General features: G+C 39.3%; 1 protein-coding gene and 1 non-coding gene across 5 annotated transcripts in view; both read right to left on the reverse strand.

Annotated features, from left to right (window-relative positions):
- Window positions 1-244: 244 nt before the first annotated feature.
- LOC126297535 (excitatory amino acid transporter 1) overlaps window positions 245-22,602 on the reverse strand; it is a 661,389-nt gene continuing 639,031 nt past the window's right edge. For 2 of the 4 annotated variants that reach the window (XM_049988448.1, XM_049988446.1), the window contains exons 5-10: window positions 13,596-13,788; window positions 13,276-13,509; window positions 12,934-13,128; window positions 4,802-4,936; window positions 2,096-2,252; window positions 245-891 (exon numbers count right to left, since the gene is read on the reverse strand). In XM_049988448.1, coding sequence (XP_049844405.1) covers window positions 880-891; window positions 2,096-2,252; window positions 4,802-4,936; window positions 12,934-13,128; window positions 13,276-13,509; window positions 13,596-13,788 — 926 coding nt within the window. In that variant the 3' untranslated portion in view covers window positions 245-879. Of the gene's footprint in view, window positions 2,253-4,801; window positions 4,937-12,933; window positions 13,129-13,275; window positions 13,510-13,595; window positions 13,789-22,602 lie in introns of all 4 variants that reach the window. The other 2 variants (XM_049988447.1, XM_049988445.1) reach the window with 1 other exon arrangement.
- Window positions 19,262-19,336, reverse strand: Trnap-cgg (transfer RNA proline (anticodon CGG)). The gene has a single exon. It is a non-coding gene; the product is annotated as a tRNA-Pro (tRNA).

Here is a 22,602-nt window from a genome sequence, read left to right on the forward strand (position 1 = left end):
CCATTAATAATGAGTGAATAAATCTCTTGTATAGTAAACTGCAAAGTTATTTCTTCCTCATTCAGGGTAAATAAAAATACATAGTTCTAAGGCACTATTACCTCAGTGGTAGATTCTATACAGAACAGATACCTATAATCCCATTTGCAGCATCTTCAAGTATGCTTCATTATGATATCAATTTCAGTCCTTTGTAACCCATGCACACATGGAGTAAAAGGGAACATATCTATTTCAAAATATATAAACACAAATACATATTTATTTAAAAAAGTTAACTTCCATACAAAAATGGGAATTTATTAATAAAATCTCACATGTCACAATAAAAGAAACAACATACATGGTATGAGGCCTTGCTAAGAAGTCCATAGTTGCTACTGATGTTGCATTTGTGAATATGTTCAAGACGTGTGATGTTTAAAGCTTTAGTCTTCCCAATTTACTCAAGCTAAGAAACACACTTATTTACATAACTGTTACATTTAAGTGAATTACAAGAGCAAAAGCTGACTTCATAAGAAAACTACAATTTAAATCCTCATTATATATTCACTATACATTATCTGAGACATAAATGCTATTCCCTGGTATTATAAACTTGAAGTGTATAATACATCAATGTGTCATCAGTTTGGAATTTGCTCAGCAGTACAAGATACAAGCAAACATTCCACAAAAAATTACTGGTTTTCAAATATATATTAAAGTAATGCTTTTGTAACATAGATGTCCATTGACAAATAACTTATTTTCTCCTTTTTCCTCATTTCAGAGCTTATACACAGAAAACGTCTTTTCCTTTGGTGAACAGAAGTTAGTGGTGTCACAAGTTGACTCTGCTGAGAGTTTGTTCATCTCTCATGGCTTCTTGTGACATTATTTTTCACCCTGAAAGGCAGGCAATTCTGATTCACTTACAAGCATTACAAAGATAGAAAAGAAATTTACATTATTATGAAACTACTTGTTTGCTATTTATGTTAAAAGTGATTTGAACTTAATGAAAATTCTTTCATTTCACCATACAATACTGTGACTGGTATTCGCAAAACATTTTACTGCAATCACTTTCAGTGTCCTCAGTAAATATAATGAGTAACAAAGTGTGTGCAGTTGCTTATAGCCATTTATTTTACCAGTAAGGTGATATGGTAATGAAGCATAAAGTGCAAATAAAATTTTTTTGATTTAATGACTGAGATCTGGAGCAAGTACCACTTTACATTCTTCTTTCTATCTGAATGAAGTAATTTTACAGATACCATATTTATCGTACTGTTTGGATGACATACTACATAATAATATTATATTGTAGCTGCAATTATGCCAAAAACTTTCTACTGCTAATAATTTATCACCTATGTACCCTGTTAATTTTCACAGAACAACAACTTCATTCTAATATTATTTTTAATTATCATTATTATTCAAGGATCATGCCCTATATTAATGTAGTTTCCAAAAGAAAGACAAGAAAAATACAAGTACATGAAAAATTGTGTTTGTGAAAGGGAATAAAAATCTAACAGCACAAGCATGGAATGATAGTAATTGTACAGGATGCCACAGCTGCTTAAGCCCTGTTCAACTGTTAGGACAAAAATCTTAAAATCAGATACAGTTTAAGGCACACATAGATTGCTATATATGAGAAGGAAATGCTGGACATACTGCAATTTTGTCCAGGAAACTGAAATACTCTAGTTATGAATATAGTGAAGTGTTTCCACATAATTTCTGTTTTAGTATCAACTTTAATTTTGTTCATTTAAGTATATTGCAACAGTATCTGTGTAATGAACATAGCTCATAGCTGGGGAGAACAAATATGAAGTTTCAAATTTGAACTTATTGTGTTGTTGTGTAAAAATAAAGATGAATTAGAAAGTTAACACTCTCCTATCAACAGATCTGTAAGTTATTGAAAGAGTTCATAATGAATCAATAATAATACTGATCTGCTGATAATAAATTAATGAGTAAGTAACCAATGTAAATAAAGAAATATTTAATGATGAATGAAGGAAGACTGGTTGAAATATTCAAGTTATCTAGTTATAGTCTATCACATGGCTGTTGTATGCCACTCAACCTCTTCTGGGCTGATTTTTCCATTCTGTGAATCAAGTTTGTCAGCATCAAGTATTGCTGGCATTGCCATTTTCTCAAGTTCCCTTTTGCTCAAGTGGTTCACAATTCCAGCTCCAAGTGAATCTCCCAAAACATTTATGGTTGTACGGAAGCGATCCCTGAAATAAGAGTTTGCATTTAGAAAAGTAAGCTTTCATAACATTTAAAGTAAGCATATACTTAGATATTTGAAGTACCTACATATTGTTATTTAAATTTAATATGTAATTCCTACCAGTAACAAATGTTTGTCATCATGCAGTTACCAAAAGTTGCATAAACAAATTAATTATTGCAATTTGATATTGCACTTGAGGTAAAATATTTTTCACCCATCACTTTTACAGTGAAGCAACAATAAAGAAATAGTCTGAAAAATGTGCTCTGCATGATGGATAAATACATGATGCATGACACAATTTTTTTTATAATGTTTATTAATAACCCATTACCTAGTTCAGTATGCGACCATCTGGTTCTCTCATTTGCTAGAATTCACTGGAACACTGACCGTTATGTTTAGAAATCAACTGTTTTTGTGTCTCCATCATTCTGCCTGAAGTTTTGTGCGACTTCAGGTGCTCACTTATGTAATAAAATGAAACACTGGCCGCTATCCTTTGGATGTTTTTTATTATGTTGCAGCCAGTTTCAGTGACTCAACATACCATCTTCAGGTCTAAACATATGCTGAGTGGATGAACTCCATTATATACATGATCCCATCACTGGCCAATGCCTAAGAACTTGCTTCCGTAGAGTACTGTAACAGTGATGATATGTCTGCTTGGTTGCAGATACAACATCACTGTTACAGTTTTCTACAGGAGTCAGGAAAACATAAAAAAGGATGGCTGTACATGTTTAATTTTATTACATAAAACTCACTGTTGTGCACTTCAGTTGATATATTGTGCGTAAACAGGAGGTGCCATAGCAGTGATAAATATAATGCAGTTGGGGAAACATCTTCCTCACATCATTCACAAATCTATACCTATTGTTTGTTCACAGGATAACTGTCTGCATCTAGGAGCAAAGCAAAAATTCTGAAGATTTCAGGGTCAATACATGAGACTAACAAGGATATGTCAGTTCAGCACAAAGTTTTCATCTGCCAGAAAGTTTCAAATCAGTGCCTACTCTATTTCAGAGTGAAAATTCATTCTGGCAGAGCATTCATTGTCTTCAGTTTTATTCAGTACAGTATTATAATTAACAAAATAACTGAACATTTAAAAAGTGGCATAGGCTCTGCAACTGAAGAGCAAAATGAGTGTTCTCACATATGCTGATAATATTACCCTATTAGTTGACACTACAAGCTCCTACAACACAAATATTAAATGTTATTAAAATCATAGGTTCTCAGTGAGAGAGAGATAAAACAGTATTTGGTACTTCATTTTTACTTCGCATAAAAACTAATGCACTGCAACTTAGGAATGAGAATATAGCTTTCAAGGATGCCAATGAATTTAATTAGGAGGATGAGATTAGTGTCTAACATCCTAATGACCATGAGATTATTATGAATTTAATTAATTTGGCACCCTAATAACCTCAAAAACATCTAAAAGCCAAATAAAACCAGGAATGCAAAAAATTCAGACAGATATAACTATTATCACACAACTGTTTTCTGAAGCAGTTTAATTTATGGGAAATATTAATTACACTCTCATAACTAATTAATTGTATCAGTTTCAATCTATAGATCTGACAGAGGTATTCTGCAAAAAAAGAATAAATGAAATTACGGATGTCTTAATCTTATGCCAAAATCTTATGAAAAATATTTGGACCACAAGTGATAGCAATACTAACGACTGTATAATACTATAAAATGTTGAACTGTGTAATTCATATGAAGAATCAAACATAGTTGGAGAGCTTAAAGCCAAAAGACTGCAATGTCATTAGAACACAACCAAACAGGACTATCAACATCAGAACACTAGTGTTTCCCACTGAAAATCAACCTCTTTGACACACATGTAAAAGAAACTGTAATGACATTAAAATTGGTATGGGAAGTTAAGGCAGTGTAGAGACTGGGAAATAACTTACGAGGACAGAACTAAGAGGCTCAGTGTTGATCTTTATGGAGTGGAGAGCCATATAGCTTGCAAAACTTACCAACAACAATAAAAATAACAGCTCTACCCATGATCATGGATGAACTGTAAGATTTTTAACTTAAATTTTACAAGGAAACAATATGTGAAAAATGGAAAAGAATGTTTTCACCATGGAATCAAATTGTACAATAAACTGCAGATCCACAATCAAGGGTTATTTAATTAACCCTTTAACTGCTCTGGATGTATTAACACACATGCCTTTGTACCTGCCCCTGTGTGCTCTGAACGTGTTTACACATGCCACCATTCCTCCTAACTGGTACTCTGAACATGTCTAGGTGGGAAAAAAATGCAATTCAACAACAAAATCGATAATAAGGAACCAATGCATTTTTCCCTGTTCTTACGAAGGCCTCTTTCCACATTAGGAAAACAAATTTCCTCCACATATCTATGTCAGAAAAAATTTCACTTGCTCTGTGTTGCTCATATAGAAAGCATGTGACTAGTTTAGTAATTATTACTTTAAGGGTAAAAGAGTTTAAGAAATACAATAATAAACTTGCTGTCAGGCATATACTTACAGCAGCCAGTCGACAGCTATGATAAGTGTCACATCTTCTGGAGGTAAACCAACTGTGTCAAGAACCATTACCATAGTAACCAGACCAGCTTGTGGAATTCCTGCTGCACCAATACTAGCTGCTGTTGCTGTTATGCTACAATTGCAAAAAAGTATACAAGCTTATTATATGTACACTGTATAAAAATAAACTATATTTACTTTGATGGACCCACATTAAACATTCTCATACAATAAAACAATTTCAGTATAATTATAATGACTGCTCAAGGGATACGTATGTGAAAATAACAGTATCTGCATCACTAAAGAAGGAAATATAGATTTTTAACATGGTGTTAACCTGTTTTTATCAGTCTTCATCATGTTTTCCTGTCATAACCCTCCTACTTTGTGTTCATCATTTTTATCCATATAGCCCACTCAGTAACAACATATCTAATTAATTGCACAAACATTAGGATTACTTTGGTTTAATTTGCAATACAGACTAAGATATTCACTCCTGTCCTCAACAGTAAGAGTTAGGAATGGTGCAGGCATTCTGCATCACTGTTCTCAGTAAGATCCTAGTGGAAGGGATGTGCCTTCAGCTTCGTCTAACATCTTATGAAGTTTCTAGTGTGTATCTGTGTTACATAGATGTTATATTTGTGTTGTATTATTATGGATAGGTGTGAGGTGCAAAAAAAGGAATAAGATGGACAAAGGTCAGCAGATAATCTACACAGTTTTAATAGAATTAAGAGGCAGCAGATTTTAACATCCCTCAATCATCCATCAAAATGCCATACTCTCTCACATCATGATACACTGCGGAGAGGTTTGGGATACAATCAGGAACTTGGTATATAACACAGTAAAATTAAAAGTTTTGCCACTCCATTCCCCAGTGGACAAATACTGGGGATTAAAATTTCAAACAAGCTAATGGAATATTTACATTAGTTCAGGAATTTCTTCCATGACCTCTTACTGCTCTCTTAACTAGCACATAAGTATCCTAGCTCCTACAATATTCTGCACAATTTGGTTTCCAGTTGAACCTCCTCACTGATGCATATATGTGCTTGGGAACAAGGAAAGAAGGAAAACTACAGATTAACATCCCACTGATATCCAGGTCATTAGAGACTGAGCACAAGCTCTGTTTGAGGGATGGGGAAAGGAAATTGTGCAAAGGAACCATCCTGGCATTTAAATGCAGAAATTAAAGGAACCATCCTGGCATTTACATGCAGGAATTTATGGATATCACAGAAAAACTAAGGAAGCATAGCTGGACATGGATTTGAACTATTGTCCTTCTGAATGTGAGTCCAGTGTGCTAACCACTGTGCCACCTCATTCAGTTGCCAGTCTGGTAACAAGCTGCATTTAAAACTGACCAGAAGAATGTAGAATGGATGCTTCAGTAGTGCAATGGAATACTCTTTGTAGCTGCTAGATTTTATAGAAACCAGGTGATTGTATTAAGTATAAAATTTGGGGACTTCACTCTGAGATATGTTCTGTTCGGAAGGTGTATTCAGACTGAGAAGTGGTGATGGGAAGAAAAATCATATATCATTTTCCACTGTGCAGCATCTGTGAACACTGGTGACAATAGAGATATCAGTGGTGGGGAACATCCCTGTAAACTTGTACAGTGCTCATTGCTGAGAAAACTTATGTCTTGTTACAATGTGATGCTCCCAACAGCTTGACATTTGCATCAGGTAGTAAAAGAGAGGCTTCATAGCCTATTTAGAGAAGGCTGTATATTTTGTCACATATGTGCTTTTTGCAGTTCACTTGACTACCCTTATGATATTTTCCTGAGGCTGGAACATTTAATGGTGATTTCTTACACACAGAGCAAAATAATGTCACTAACAACAACAAATTTGTTTGTGTGACACTATTGATCTAAAGAAATTATTAGTTACATTTTCCGTGGGCACTGAAACATTGTGATTGGCATAAAGACCAGTGGATATGAATTGCCTGACAAAATGAATCATATTTTATGACACGTCTTTTCAGCAGTGTACTTCCACACATTCATCTGGGTATGCAGACACAGAATTTATGGTAGTATTATGTTATGGGAGATTTTTATTTGGCCCCATCTGGAATCTGTGGTTTGAAATATGGCACAAAGAGACCTGTAATTATCTAAGTATTGCTGTAACACTGCTCAAAACTTCAACCCGGAAATTAAAAATTACATTAATTTATGTAATTTTATCAGTTAAATACAGGATTGAAGTTTTTATCCTCATAGAGGTTTAGAATGAATCACACTTAAGACCTGAACATAACCATTCTATTATAAATTTCAACCTCGATTTCTTATGCACTAAGTGCTTCCAAATAAAGAAAGAAACTGTTGATACCTAGGTAATTAGAGACGTTGTATGTGAAATATTGATAGGGAAATGTAGCAGCTCTGAGTAGTCAAGAACACGGCTGGGAATCAGTCACATCATTTTGAAGGAACTATACTCCCATATACTGAAAGGAATGTATTGAAAATATAAATCTGAAAGACCCCAAAGGGACTTGAACCCTACTGTTCATGAGCACAAACTCAGTGTCTGAACCATTGTGCTATGTGCTTGGGTTGTGCTATATTTGGCATAATGTGTGTACTAAAATATTCTACAAGGAAAATTAAAAATTAAAATCTTGAAAGATGTCAATGTCCACATACATAATCTGCAGACTACGATGAAATCTGTGACAAATGGTACCAAATGTTAAGGTTTTTTTCTGTTCCTTGTATAGAGAATGCAGAAGAACTGATTGCTTAAATGCTCCTGTGTTTGCTGAAATTATTCTAACCTGGTCCCTATAGGTCCAATACTTTTGGGGATGAAGAATATATTTAGTTCATTGACGTAATACAGTTTGTTGAAAGTAAGTAGGCTTTTGCAGAATAATTAGTATCTACATTCAAATGTGTGCCAGTTTGGGTTTTCCATCATTTCTGCAACACTTTCTTTTACTCAAACAAACCTACAGCCAAACATGCTACCGTTCTTTGTGTACATTCATTATAGCCTTTTAGTCTAGTTAGGTGCTGGGACTCAGATACTTGAACAATATTTTAAAATGGGAAGCACAGATAATTTGTAAGCTGTCTCCTTTGTGGACTAACTCCATTTTTTCAGTATCCTACCAAAGAATCAAAATCTGCCACCTGTCCTACCTATAACTGAGCTTATGTGACCATTGTTTAAAATGACAACAAAATGTTACATTCAGTTATTGGCATGAGTTCACCAATTTTAACTTCGATGTTCAAGTCATAGGATACTAGTTTTCTGCATTTTGCGAAGTGCACAATTTTTACATTTCTGAACATTTTTTACCAAGTTACTGATCTACATATCACAATGGTATCTTAACAAGGTTGGACTGAATATGAGGAACTCAGATTCAAAAGAGGCTTTGTCCACAACATAAAAAAAAACAAAGAGTGAAGTACAGTTTTCACCATATTAGATTCATCCTGTGGTCTCAGTACTTTGTTTGGCATCAAAAATTTTTTGTCACTGTCATATTGGTAACTGAATGTTGACTGTTCATTAAGAAACCAACTTTGACCACTGCTGTATTCATCAAAGAGTACTATGTCACCTTCAGCCAATCTGACTAATACCATCATGCATTGCATCATCAGCTATAGTAGAATCAATTAGAAGCAGATATTACAGGGTTATTATTCATGTGAACATTATTAGTATGGACTCTTGTGAACAGTAGTTATGTGGAGATTGCAGTAAGGGTACTAGAAAGACAATCAGTTTCATCAGCAAGATGAGCAGAAGAAAGAAAGAGATAAGGAAAGGTTTTGGACAAACTGTTCATTCCTTTTACACAAAACAAAAAAATCACAAATGTTTTTGTGTAAACTTTTCAAACCTTCAGATTTTTCCTTTGTAAGGAAAAAGTTAGTAAGAAATGTTTTATGTCTCTGCCTTTGGTATAACCAGAAAGACTAAGACATATTGGGCATAAGGTTAAATGTGGTGAACCTTTAACAGAGAAGTGAGGTGGCAACGGAATGTCTAGCAAGATTATACAGAAGAAGGAAAGTATGTGTCATATCTGAAGAACCTTAGAGGCCATGAAAGTCATTACAGTATAAAAATGTTGAAGAGGATCGAGGATATACTTAGATTGTTCACTTAATACAAGCAAACTGTACAAAATGTGTAACAGAGATTCAGTTGTTGTACTTAAAGACAGCTTTGTAATGTTTCACCAATTTTTTTTTATTGGAATTCAATCTTGGTTTTAAAACACCACCATCTAATATTTGTAGCTATTGTGGAGAATTAACATTCTTTATCAAAATCACCGAAAATCCAGGAAAATCTAATTACATGACATTTTGAAATTACAAAAACAAGTCTTGCACATAATATGTAAAAGAGGTCATGGAGAGCACTGTCGTCCTCTTTTTTCCAGACTCAGAATACTTACAACTATATATTTAGACATTTGTGTGTCTGCATCCTATATCAAAAATATTATTTCAGGATTTTCTGCCAGATGGGAGATACATGAACACAAAACCAGAGATAAGGGTAATTTAGACACGCCGCACCACAGATTAGCAAACAACATAAAATTTCCACGAAGTAAACCCACTCAAATATTCAATGAACTGCCAATTCATTTCAGTATATGGATACATTTTTTTTAAAATTAAGTGGTACAGGTGGCTGTCAGATCGTCCATTTTATGACATTAAAGAATTCTTTGAGATGCCTGAGGAGGATATTAGCATTTATAAGTTTTCTGTAGTTGAACATATTATTTTGTGATTTGGTTAAGTCATGTGCAATTACACAGTGTGTACAATACAAAATACACTATATAAAGGGTATACTATACTACACTATACTTTACTATATTATAGTATAGGTTATTGCATGAACTTTTAGAAACTATCCTGTTGTAATTTGGTACATTGTCATGATTAAAATGTATACTATAATGTATTGACATTAGTTTATTTCATTATTGTGTACATACTACTACATCCTGTACCATGAAGCCAATATAACTGTAAAATGATCTATGGTGAATAAAATTCTTGATTCAAGTAGTGACTTTGCAGATGTTGATTTTCCATTTTTCCCTGTATGCAATATATATATTCGACATGGTGCGTCTTGAAACACGAAACACTTCAAATCTCTTGCTTATGGAAGCATGCACTACACCACTACCAACAACTTGCCCACTTTAGAATTCACTTAGCTGCGACAGTATGCAGTTGCAGCTACACATAACACTCTTCTGACCAGGACTGCCCACCAACTCTCCAAGCCAAGCATATATATAATTTTTGGATTATTTGAGATATTAGCCATTCATTTGAAGAAGCTCTGCATCTTGGAAAGTATGGTAGCTGATACAGAACATTTTACCAGAGTAAATTATAGGAAACTTAATGCAATGCATGTAAAGGTCTAAGTCCATTTTGTCATGGAATGCAAGGGGAACAGTAATAGACAGAACACTAAAATACTTGCAATTTATTTCGGTTTTTTTCCACCTTAGTAGAGGGTTCTATATGTCGAAAACTTTGATTCTACACTAGTGACCATGTGTATCTAACATACAAAAGGTTCAGAAAATTCGGGTTTTTGTGACCCTCTCCTCTATCCCATCCCATCCCATCCCATCCCCTCCCCTTTTTGAATATCCGCCTACTGGACTAAAAAGGCAGTAGGTATCAGCGCAGAGTTCCTTGACTTTCGGAATATTTTCGGTACAATTCCGCACTGCTACCTAATTAACGAAATTCGAGTATACAGGACATTAGACTAGCTTTGTTATTAAGCTGTGGGGTTCCTAGGAAATAGAACACAAAGTGTCATCCTCAACAGAGGGGAACCTTCAGACGTAAAAGTAGCTTCGGGCGTACCCTATGAGAGTGTTACAGGAACATTAATACTCTCAATATACGTAAATGACATATTTACATCTAAATACATAACTCCACAATATATCATATGATGCTTGGCAAAGGATACCTTGAGCCACTGCTAGAATTTTCCTTTCTTGTGCCAGTAGTAGCAGATGGAGGGAGGGAAAAACGACTATCTACATGCCTCCATACGTGCCCTACTTTCTCTTGCCCTATTTTCATACGTTCTGCAGTCGATTTCAAATGCCGGTTCCCTAAGTTTTCTCAATAGCCTTTCGCGAAAAGAGCGTTGTCTTCCCTCCAATGATTTCCATTTGAGTTCACGAAGCATCTTCATAATACTAGCGTGTTGTTCGAACTTACCGGTAACATATGTAGCAGCACTCCAGTGAAGAGCTTTGATGTCTTCCTTTAATCCTACCGGGTGGGCATCCAAACAATGGAGCAGTACTGAAGAATGGGTCGCACTAGTGTTCTATACACAATCTCCTTTACTTACATAAAATTCACCCAAAAACACGAAGTCGACCATTCGCCTTCCCTGCTAATGTCCTTGTGTGCTCATTACATTTCATATTTCTTTGCAACATTACACCTAGACATTTAACCGGCGTGGCTGTGACAAGCAGCACATTACCAATGCTGTGCTGAAGCATTGATTTCCCTACTTATCTGCATTAACTTACATTTTTCTACATTTGGGGCAAGCTGCCGTTACAACAAGAAATTTTATTTTTACAGCTCGTATTCTCCTACAGTCACTCAATGACGACACCTTCCCATACACCATAGAGCCATCACACAACCTCAGATTGCTGCTCATCCTGTCCGCGTCAGACTTACAGGAAAGGCGTTGTGCATCAGGGTGCTGTTTAGTGTTAAAATTCCGCAATCGTACTTTCCCACAGTAATCAAACAACATATTTCTTCCTCTTACGTACTGGCGTATATCGCGAATAGATAATGAAGATAAAATTAGAGAGAATCGAGTCGCACGGATGCTTACCAACAATCGCTCTTCTGTCGCACCATTCGCGACTGGAAGAGGAAAGGGAAAAGTGCCAGTGCCACACAAAGCGTCCTGCACCACATACCGTAAGCGGGCTTGAGTAATATAGGCCTATGTATTGATGCAGAATCCGCATCATCGTTTGGGGAACCACAGTCTTTAACTGCTCTACACTTCTGTGTGTTTTTTTTTTTTTTTTTTCTCTGAACAATTTGTGATTCACTGATATCGTCATCATTGTTAGCCTTTCTTCGAAGTCAGGGGGTCATGATATTCTAGCAGAAGGTTGCTCTCGCGCTCACTACTTGCGTTACTCAACGAATTTTTCCAGACGTTTATCAACTCCCCTCAGTTGCACTATCACCCGACCTGTGTGCCATTTAGGATGAGAGACGTCTCAGGAAGACGATGTATTCCGGCAACATCTAGCCAATTACGACAACACGTAGAAGAAACGTTAAAACACCATCACCTTGGAAGACATCAGGTACCTCTAATTGTCTCTGACGACAAGGGAACCACAACTTTACAGCCAGAAGTGGTTTTACGGGATACGGAAATCATTGTCAGAGACAATATGTCCACTACTCTGTGACCATGGTATTACAAATATAGTGCGTATAATCCGTACAATATGTGAACCAAAGGTTAGTCACGTGGGATCATTGTACCGTTTATCATTTTACACAAGTGTGTTTGCTGCCACATAAAGTTGAATGTCAATGACATACGTACCTCTGCCTGAATGAACATAAAGAGCAAGATACCAGTCTCATAAGGTATGGTACTTTTTTCCTCACCAACCAACACCACCTTGATACCAGGTTTAAATGTGAGGATGGTTTCGCGCTTCTAAGTGTAACTGAGAATAACAGCGTAAATAGTACAGCTGTGTCCAAACTTGTTTCTCTGGATTCACGAAACACCCATGAAAATAAGTAATCAATTCAACCCTTACGGAGACAATCGTGGACAATAGTCTCAAGTATTATTTCCCGCTAACATGTCAGACTGCAGAAAATTGCCTGGCTGATCTCATATCATAAATCAGAGGATAACTCACGTAATTAAAACTTTCAGCTGCTCCAAGAAGTCACAATAATAACATCTACTCATCCACAGCTAAATCTAAATTGAAAGAAAAAGAAGCAACTTCCTCTCAAATTGGTTTCCGTCATTGCGGTGATGTACTTACCTCACTGCAATTAGCTGGCCAAGACTGAGTCCAACGTTTCGAACTTGTGAAATAAAAATGGCAGCAACTGCTTCATAAAGGGCCGTTCCGTCCATGTTTATTGTTGCTCCAATCGGCATAACGAAACGAGACACTCTGGTATCAACATCGTTCTTCGTCTCCAGTAATCGCATGGATACAGGAAGCGTTGCATTGCTGAAACGTTTTTTTTGTGTAATTAATTATTATGGTTTACTTACTCAATTGGTACTAGATCGGAAAGTACTACAAACGCTATAGACTTCCAAACTAACATAAATGAATGTCATTTATCTCCGAAATTCCTCTGGTATTTCCTCTTACCTTGAAGCAGTACCAAATGCGGTGAACAATGCCTGGCTAAGGTTTGCAATAAATCGGAAAGGCAGCTTCCTGGTAGCAATAGTGTAGTAGATTGGCAAGATAATGAAACCATGGATAAACAGCCCAAGCATGACAGTCATGAAGTACATTCCCAGCTGCCCAACAATAACTTCAAAGCTTTCCATTTCCAATAGTTTTCCAGCAATCAAGAAAAATACACCAATCGGTGAGATCCTGGGAACATTAAAATTTTTCATTTGGTAATTTCACTAAGAAACATATAATTAGACCGTTAATAAAGGAAGATCTGTGAAACATACCAGATAACCCAGTTTGTTATGATCATCATGGCAGCTCCCAAGGAACAGAAGAAGTCAAGAAGGGGTTTTCCTGAGTCGCCCATCCTGCTAAGAGTTATTCCCATAATAACAGAGAACACAACGAGACCCATAAGATTTGGTTGTTCTTCAGACTTCTTTGTTATTTTCCAGTCATACAACGTCAAGTTTCGACCTGTAAGTAACAAAATGTTTCTTTTATTAAGTTTTGAAAATCATTTTATAACCAGAGAATAATAAACAAGAAATAACAATTTAACAGCAATTTTTGTAAAAGTTGGGAATTTTGGCTCTGCATGTCACTGTGCTTACTACAGCAGAAGTAATACTGAAAGAAGTAAAGGTCATGTAATTACATACGTGCATCATTAAAACTATTCATTTAAGATAACATGAACTATTGGCAATCTGAAAAGTCAAGGGACTCAAAATGGTATAAAAAATGTTCCATCTTTAATTACAGACATCGCTAAAGAAGTCGTCACAAAGGAGCAAGCAGGATTAGTAAGGAATTTGAATAAAATCCTATTTTGCCTTAGGCTGCGTTATTATGAAAACCTAATGACGCTGCCAAATACGATTTTATTCATACTTATAACGGACGTGGAAGCCTCCATACTTACAATAACGAACAGAGTTTTGGATAAGGCGAGGGAAACGACGGACTTCCTTGCGAGGAAATTCTCAGTGTAGTAAGCATTAATGCGAAGAACGAAATTATGGAAGACCAAACGTTTAGTTATCCGGGAGAACAGAACTGAGTGTATCAGGGAAGTTGCCACTGAAGACATGGATCCATAAGCTAGAGGAGGCGTACCAGCTGGCCAACAGCATCTGACCACTGACTTTGCTGACCACCGAAGTCAAACACTTCACAACAGACATCCGCCCAGAAGCTCTCCAACCCCTTGAACGTCTAACTTTGAACAGTAAAGGATTGGCAGAGTAAACTCCAGAAAGGGAAGGTATTTAGGAATTTCCTGCAAGCAATCAAGGAGCCAAGGGAGTATGGGAGATCACTCAACCACGGTTCTACACGTGCACCGAAAAATTAATGGACAGTTCCAGGAAGAATCGTATAATAGTATTAGTAGTAGTAGTGTGAGGTGCATTCAAGTTCTAAGGCCTCCGATTTTTTTTCTCCGGACTGGAAAGAGATAGAAACATGCGCATTGTTTTAAAATGAGGCCGCGTTCATTGTCAATACGTCCCAGAGATGGCAGTACCGTACGGCAGATGGAATTTTTCCGCCACCCGAGAGAATGAGAACTGTTTTAAATACTTAAAATGGCGACGTTTTCCTTACTTGAACAGCGTGCAATCATTCGTTTTCTGAATTTGCGTGGTGTGAAAGCAACTGAAATTCATCGACAGTTGAAGGAAACTTGTGGTGATGGAGTTATGGATGTGTCGAAAGTGCGTTCGTGGGTGGGACAGTCTAATGAAGGCAGAACATCATGTGACAACAAACCGAAACAACCTCGGGCTCGCACAAGCTGGTCTGACGACATGATCGACAAAGTGGAGAGAATTGTTTTGGGGGATCGCAAAATGACTGTTGAACAGATCGCCTCCAGACTTGGCATTTCTGTGGATTCTGTGCACACAATACTGCATGACGACCTGAGAATGCGAAAAGTGTCATCCAGGTGGGCGCCACGAATGCTGACGGACGGCCACATGGCTGCCCGTGTGGCATGTTGCCAAGCAATGTTGACGCGCAACGACAGCATGAACGGGACTTTCTTTTCGTCGGTTGTGACGATGGATGAGACATGGATGCCATTTTTCAATCCAGAAACAAAGCGCCAGTCAGCTCAATGGAAGCACACAGATTCACCGCCACCAAAAAAATTTCGGGTAACCGCCAGTGGTGAAAAAATGATGGTGTCCATGTTCTAGGACAGCGAGGGCGTAATCTGTACCCATTGCGTTCCAAAGGGCACTACGGTCACAGGTGCATCCTACGAAAATGTTTTGAAGAACACATTCCTTCCTGCACTGCAAAAAAAACGTCCGTGTGTCTGTGTGTGTGCTGTTTCACCAAGACAACGCACCCGCACATCGAGCTAACGTTACGCAACAGTTTCTTCGTGATAACAACTTTGATGTTTTTACTCATGCTCCCTACTCACCTGACCTGGCTCCTAGTGACTTTTGGCTGTCTTCAACAATGAAAGACACTCTCCGTGGCCGCACATTCACCAGCCGTGCTGCTATTGCCTCAGCGATTTTCCAGTGGTCAAAACATACTCCTAAAGAAGCCTTCGCCGCTGCCATGGAATCATGGCGTCAGCGTTGTGAAAAATGTGTACGTCTGCAGGGCGATTACGTCGAGAAGTAACGCCAGTTTCACCGATTTCGCGTGAGTAGTTAATTAGAAAAAAAATCGGAGACCTTAGAACTTGAATGCATCTCGTAGTGTGGCTCAGTGGTTGAGTGCAAGTATTGCAACTGTGTGTCTATAACCTACTCCAGTTATCCAACCAGAAAACAGGGTGATCCAAACCACGTGCCGTTCCTGGCGACTCCTTACATCGTTGATAGACGAAGGTTAGATGAAAATCAGTCTGAAAATTCCCGTGGTCAGACCAGGATTCTAACCCGCGACATCTCTGTTTCGAGAGTCCGTTCCATTAGCTGAGTGGTCAGGGGGTGTACTTGTCTTGCACAGGGCCGAGTTCGATTCCTGGCCAGATCGAAGATTTTCCCCGCTCGGGGACTGGGTTTTGTGTTTTCTTCATTACCATTTCATCATCATCATCATCATCATCATCATCATCATCATCATCATCATCGACGTGCAAGTGGCCAAATGTGGCGTCAACTGAAAAAGACTTGCAACTCTGCGGCAGAACTTCGCGAGCTTGGGACTCCCGGCCCTCTACATCTATATACAGGGTGTTTAAAAAATGACCGGTATATTTGAAACGGCAATACAAACTAAACGAGCAGCGATAGAAATACACCGTTTGTTGCAATATGCTTGGGACAACAGTACATTTTCAGGCAGACAAACTTTCGAAATTTCAGTAGTTACAATTGTCAACAACAGATGGCGCTGCGGTCTGGGAAACACTATAGTACGATATTTTCCACATATCCACCATGCGTAGCAATAATTTGGCGTAGTCTCTGAATGAAATTACCCGAAACCTTTGAACGTGTCTGGCGGAATGGTTTCAAATGCAGATGAGATATACTGCTTCAGCTGTTCAATTGTTTCTGGATTCTGGCGGTACACATGGTCTTTCAAGTGTCCCCACAGAAAGAAGTCACAGGGGTTCATGTCTGGCGAATAGGGAGGCCAATCCACGCCGCCTCCTGTATGTTTCGGATAACCCAAAGCAATCACACGATCATCGAAATAGTCATTCAGGAAATTAAAGACGTCGGCCGTGCGATGTGGCTGGGCACCATCTTGCATAAACCACGAGGTGTTCACAGTGTCGTCTAAGGCAGTTTGTACCGCCACAAATTCACGAAGAATGTCCAGATAGCGTGATGCAGTAATCGTTTCGGATCTGAAAAATGGGCCAATGATTGAAATGGCGGCCCAGACCAGTACTTTTTGAGGATGCAGGGACGATGGAACTGCAACATGGGGCTTTTCTGTTCCCCATATGCGCCAGTTCTGTTTATTGACGAAGCCGTCCAGGTAAAAATAAGCTTCGTCAGTAAACCAAATGCTGCCCACATGCATATCGCCGTCATCAATCCTGTGCACTATATCGTTAGCGAATGTCTCTCGTGCAGCAATGGTAGCGGCGCTGAGGGGTTGTCGCGTTTGAAATTTGTATGGATAGAGGTGTAAACTCTGGCGTTGGCGTCATTTGGACCGCAGCTGCAACACGGCGAACGGAAACCCGAGGCCGCTGTTGGATCACCTGCTGCACTGGCTGCGCGTTGCCCTCTGTGGTTGCCGTACGCGGTCGCCGTACCTTTCCAGCACGTTCATCCGTCACGTTCCCAGTCCGTTGAAATTTTTCAAACAGATCCTTTATTGTATCGCTTTTCGGTCCTTTGGTTACATTAAACCTCCGTTGAAAACTTCGTCTTGTTGCAACAACACTGTGTTCTAGGTGGTGGAATTCCAACACCAGAAAAATCCTCTGTTCTAAGGAATAAACCATGTTGTCCACAGCACACTTGCACGTTGTGAACAGCACACGCTTACAGCAGAAAGACGACGTACAGAATGGTGCACCCACAGACTGCGTTGTCTTCTATATCTTTCACATCACTTGCAGCGCCATCTGTTGTTGAAAATTGTAACTACTGTAATTTCGAAAGTTTGTCCGCCTGAAAATGTACTGTTGTCCCAAGCATATTCCAACAAACGGTTTATTTCTATCGCTGCTCGTTTAGTTTTTATTGCCGTTTCAAATATACCGGTCATTTTTGAAACACCCTGTAGATACTCCGCAAGCCACCGTGTGGTGCGTGGCGGAGGATATCTTGTGTCACTACTTGTCATTTTCCCTCCTGTTCCACTCGCGAATAGAGCGAGGGAAAAACGACCGTCTGTACGCCTCCGTTTGAGCCCCAATTTCTCTCGTATCGTATGTTCGTTGTCCTTACGCGCGATGTATGTTGGCGCCAATAGAAACCTTCGGCAGTCAGCTCCAAGTGATGGTTCTCTAAATTTTCTGAATAGTGTTTTTCGTAAGGAAAGTTCCCGAAGCGTCTCCGTAACACGCGTTGCTCGAACCTACTGGTAACAAATCTAGCTGCCCGCCTCTGAATTGCTTCAATGACTTCCTTCAGTCCGACCTGGTACGGGTACCAAACACTAGAGCAGTACTCAAGAATAGGTTGCAATAGTGTCCTATATGCGGTCCCCTTTACAAGTGAACCACTCTTTCGTAAAAATCTACCAATAAACCGAAGTTGACCATTTGCCTTCCCTACCAGTGTTTGCACACGCTCGTTCCATCTAATATCGCTTTGCAGATATTTAAACGACTTGACTGTGTCAAGTAGGACACCTGTAATACTGTATCCGAACATTACAGGTTTGTTCTTCCTACTCATCTGCGTTAACTTACATTTTTCCAAGTTATTTCCAGTTTCAATTACACCAACTAGAAATTTTGTCCAAGTCGTCTTGTATCTTCCTACAGTCACTCAACTTCGGCACCTTACCGTACACCACGGCATCATCAGCAAACAATCGCAGATTTCCGCCCACTCTGTCCGCCAAATCATTTGTGTGTATAGAAAACAACAGCGGTCCTATCACACTTCTCTGGGGAACTCCTGACAATACCGTTGTCTCTGATGAACACTCGCCGTCGAAGACAACAGATTCTATTCTGTTATTTAAGAAGTATTCGAGTCACTCACATATCTGTGAAATTATTTCATATGCTCGTACTTTCATTAACATCCTGCAGTGGAGCACCGTGAAAGATGTTTTCCGGAAATTTAGAAATATGGGATCTGCATGTTGCCCTTCATCCGTAGTTTTCAGTGTATCATATGAAAGAAAGGGCAGTGTCATAATATCATTTTTCTTTTTGTTTCCAGGCACTCGCTTTACGACTAGACTGCCAGGCCCGACAAAACAAGTCGAATGACCAGAATGAGACTTTCACTCTGCAGCGGAGTGTGCGCTGATATGAAACTTCCTGGCAGATTAAAACTGTGTGCCCGACCGAGACTCGAACTCGGGACCTTTGCCTTCCGCGGGCAAGTGCTCTACCAACTGAGCTACCGAAGCACGAGTCACGCCCGGTACTCACAACTTTACTTCTGCCAGTTCCTCGTCTCCTACCTTCCAAACTTTACTCCTTTGTTTCAGGAGTGCTAGTGCTAGATCTGCAAGGTTCGCAGGAGAGCTTCTGTAAAGTTTGGAAGGTAGGAGACGAGGTACTGGCAGAAGTAAAGCTGTGAGTACCGGGCGTGAGTCGTGCTTCGGTAGCTCAGTTGGTAGAGTACTTGCCCGCGAAAGGCAAAGGTCCCGAATTCGAGTCTCGGTCGGGCACACAGTTTTAATGTCAGGAAGTTTCAAGTCGAATGACGTTTTATAGACAGATCTGAAGGCTGAATCCCACCTACTAGTCAAGGAGCTTCTCACTGACTGGACGAAGAAAAATATCAAACTACTATGATTAAGAAAACTGGCTAAAGGTACGTTCAAATTCTGCGTAACGGAAGGTTACATCAAAAACTGAATGCCACCAGGAGAGCTCTCGGCAAGAGGAGGTTCCAGGACAAACTACACCTTAAGAAGACAGGCGTCCGCTGGAATCAAGAGAGAAATATACTACGTAGCTAGAGAATACGTGATTTCTGGGCAGATATCTTAAGCCCAATGCTTGCAAAAACAGGGTGAAATGTCGCCATCGCTGAGACACTCTAGTTGAAAACAGGGAGAGCGAAGTTCAGATGTCCCTTCGTATACCCAGATTTTCTTATGCAAGTGTTTTTCATTAAATGGATTAAGGAAAATGACGACATAGTTTCCTCTTATCAAAACGAGGCCATTCTCCTTTCCCAAGCTTTTGAGTTTCATTTCACAAGGCCTCGTTTGAGGAGGAGCGTTATTTCCCTACCTTCCTTCCTTACTTCCGAGCAAGAAATTTGAATATCATGAACTTTCGGGTGGTTACAAAATAATGCAATTAATAACTGGCTGACACAACGGGCTTCATAAAATGTCATGAAAGGAGTGCATTAAGGCTGGCTGGAACCAAAAATAAGGTTACCATCGTCGTTTACCAGCTGCCTTTAAAGCGAGCGATACACAAGAATGATTACGTGCGTGCTTTTAAATCGTCATAAATTTTCGTCACACCTGTTCCCAGTAGAACTGGAGGAATCTTCAATATATGATATCTTTCGTGAAGGAGACATTCATACTTTTATTACTTGCATGCGTCAGGTACAGAACGCAACAAAGTCTTTAATATAATTCTTACATCTGCCATTCAACAACAGAGCAATCTCATTAAATGCAATGTTTAAACATTTAACGATACGTGATTTGACTACATAGACATTCTGAGTTGTAGATCTATAGATATTTTATATATCAGCATTGTTCAATCCATCATCTCCTGAATGGTCGTTCTGATGACACGATCGAGCACGAGCAACAAAAAAATAGCCCTCAGACAATTTTCAATTTAAGAAGCCTTTTTCAACAAAAGTGCTTTTTATCGTCTTCCTCTTTGAAATTATGAATGTAACCGCGTTTTCTGTGGCTTAACATTGAAAGCAATATATCTAGAACAGCTAAGACTCGACTCCCTCCCCGTTCTCTTTTTCAAAGAGGTGTTTTGTTTTTTGGTAGCTTCTAGATCTTTCTGTGAGGTATAGAAACTTTATTTTGTTTTAGCGATGTGGAAATGAAATTACACACTTAGTTTTTAAATGGCGATTAGTGAAACATGGGTTGGAAAACGTACGAAAATTTATACTTTGTAAGTTTAGTGGATCACAGTACGGCAGAAACAGACGGCCAATACGAAAAAAAATATACGGCTTGCTTCCTGTTAATAACTTTGTTTCCATAGACAACGGACGTTACGCTGCAGTAGAGGCGGCACAACGACGACTTTCGTGTAGTGATATTTTTTTTAGCGACCGTCCCGCCTTCACACGAATAGCACTAAATCCACTATGTGATCAAATGTATCTGGACATCTGGCGCCCTCCATCGGCAATGCCGGAATTCAATATGGTGTTGGCCCCACCCTTAGCCTTGATGACAGCTCCCACTCTCGCAGGCATACGTTCAGTAAGGTACTAGAAGGTTTCTTGGGGAATGGCAGCCCGTTCTTCATAGACTGTTGCACTGAGGAGAGATATCGATGTCGGTTGGTGGGGCTTGACACGAAGTCGGCGTTCCAAAACATCCAAGAGGTGTTCTATTGGATTCAGGTCACGACTCTGTGCAGGTCAGTCCATTACAGGTATGTTACTGCCGTGAATTATGAACAGGTGCCCGATCGTGTTGAAAGATGCAATCGACATCCCCGAATTGCCCTACAACTGTGGGAAGCAAGAAGGCGCTTAAAACATCAATGTAGGCCTGTGCTGCGACAGTCTCACGCAAAACAGTAAGTGGTGCAAACCCCTTCCATGAAAAGCACGACCACAGGATTACACCACCGCCTCCGAATAACACTGTTGGCACTACACACGCTTGCAGATGACGTTCACTGGGCATTCGCCATACCCACACTCTGCCATCGGATCGCCACATTACATACCTTGATTAGTCACTGCACACAACGTTTTACCACTGTTCAGTCGTCCAATGTGTACGCTCCTTACACCAAGCGAGGCATCATTTGGCATTTACCGGCGCGGTGCGTGGCTTATGAGCAGCCACTCGACCATGAAATCCAAATTTTCTCACCTCCTGCCTAAATGTCATAGTACATGCAGGGGATCCAGATGCAGTTTGGAATTCCTGTGTGATGGTCTGCATAGATGTCTGCCTATCACATATTACGACCCTATTCAACTGTCGGCTGTTTCTGCCAGTCAACAGACGAGGTCGGCCTGTACGCTTTTGTGTGTACATGTTTCTACTTGACTACCACATCTGAAACAGTGGATCTAGGAATGGTGAGGAGTGTGCAAATCTCGCGTACAGACGTATGACCCAAGTGACACCCAATTACCTGACGAAGTTCGAAGTCCGTGAATTCCGCGGAGCGCCCCATTCTGCTCTCTCACGATGTCTAATTACTACTGAGGTCGCTGGCATGGAGTACCTGGCAGTAGGAGACTGCACAAGGCACCTAATATTAAGAACTTATGTTATCGGGGATGTCCAGATACTTTTGATCATATAGTGTATCTAAGAACAGATGACTTGTCTGGTGTAGTGGTAATCAATTGTGTATATAAGCCGAGCGGTCTAAGGCGCTGCAGTCTAAGGCGCTGCAGTCGTAGACTGTGCGGCTGGTCCCGGCGGAAGTTCGAGTCCTCCCTCGGGTTTGTGTGTGTGTGTGTGTGTGTGTGTGTGTGTGTG

Source organism: Schistocerca gregaria, chromosome X (genome assembly GCF_023897955.1).
Source record: "Schistocerca gregaria isolate iqSchGreg1 chromosome X, iqSchGreg1.2, whole genome shotgun sequence".
NCBI lineage: Eukaryota > Metazoa > Arthropoda > Insecta > Orthoptera > Acrididae > Schistocerca > Schistocerca gregaria.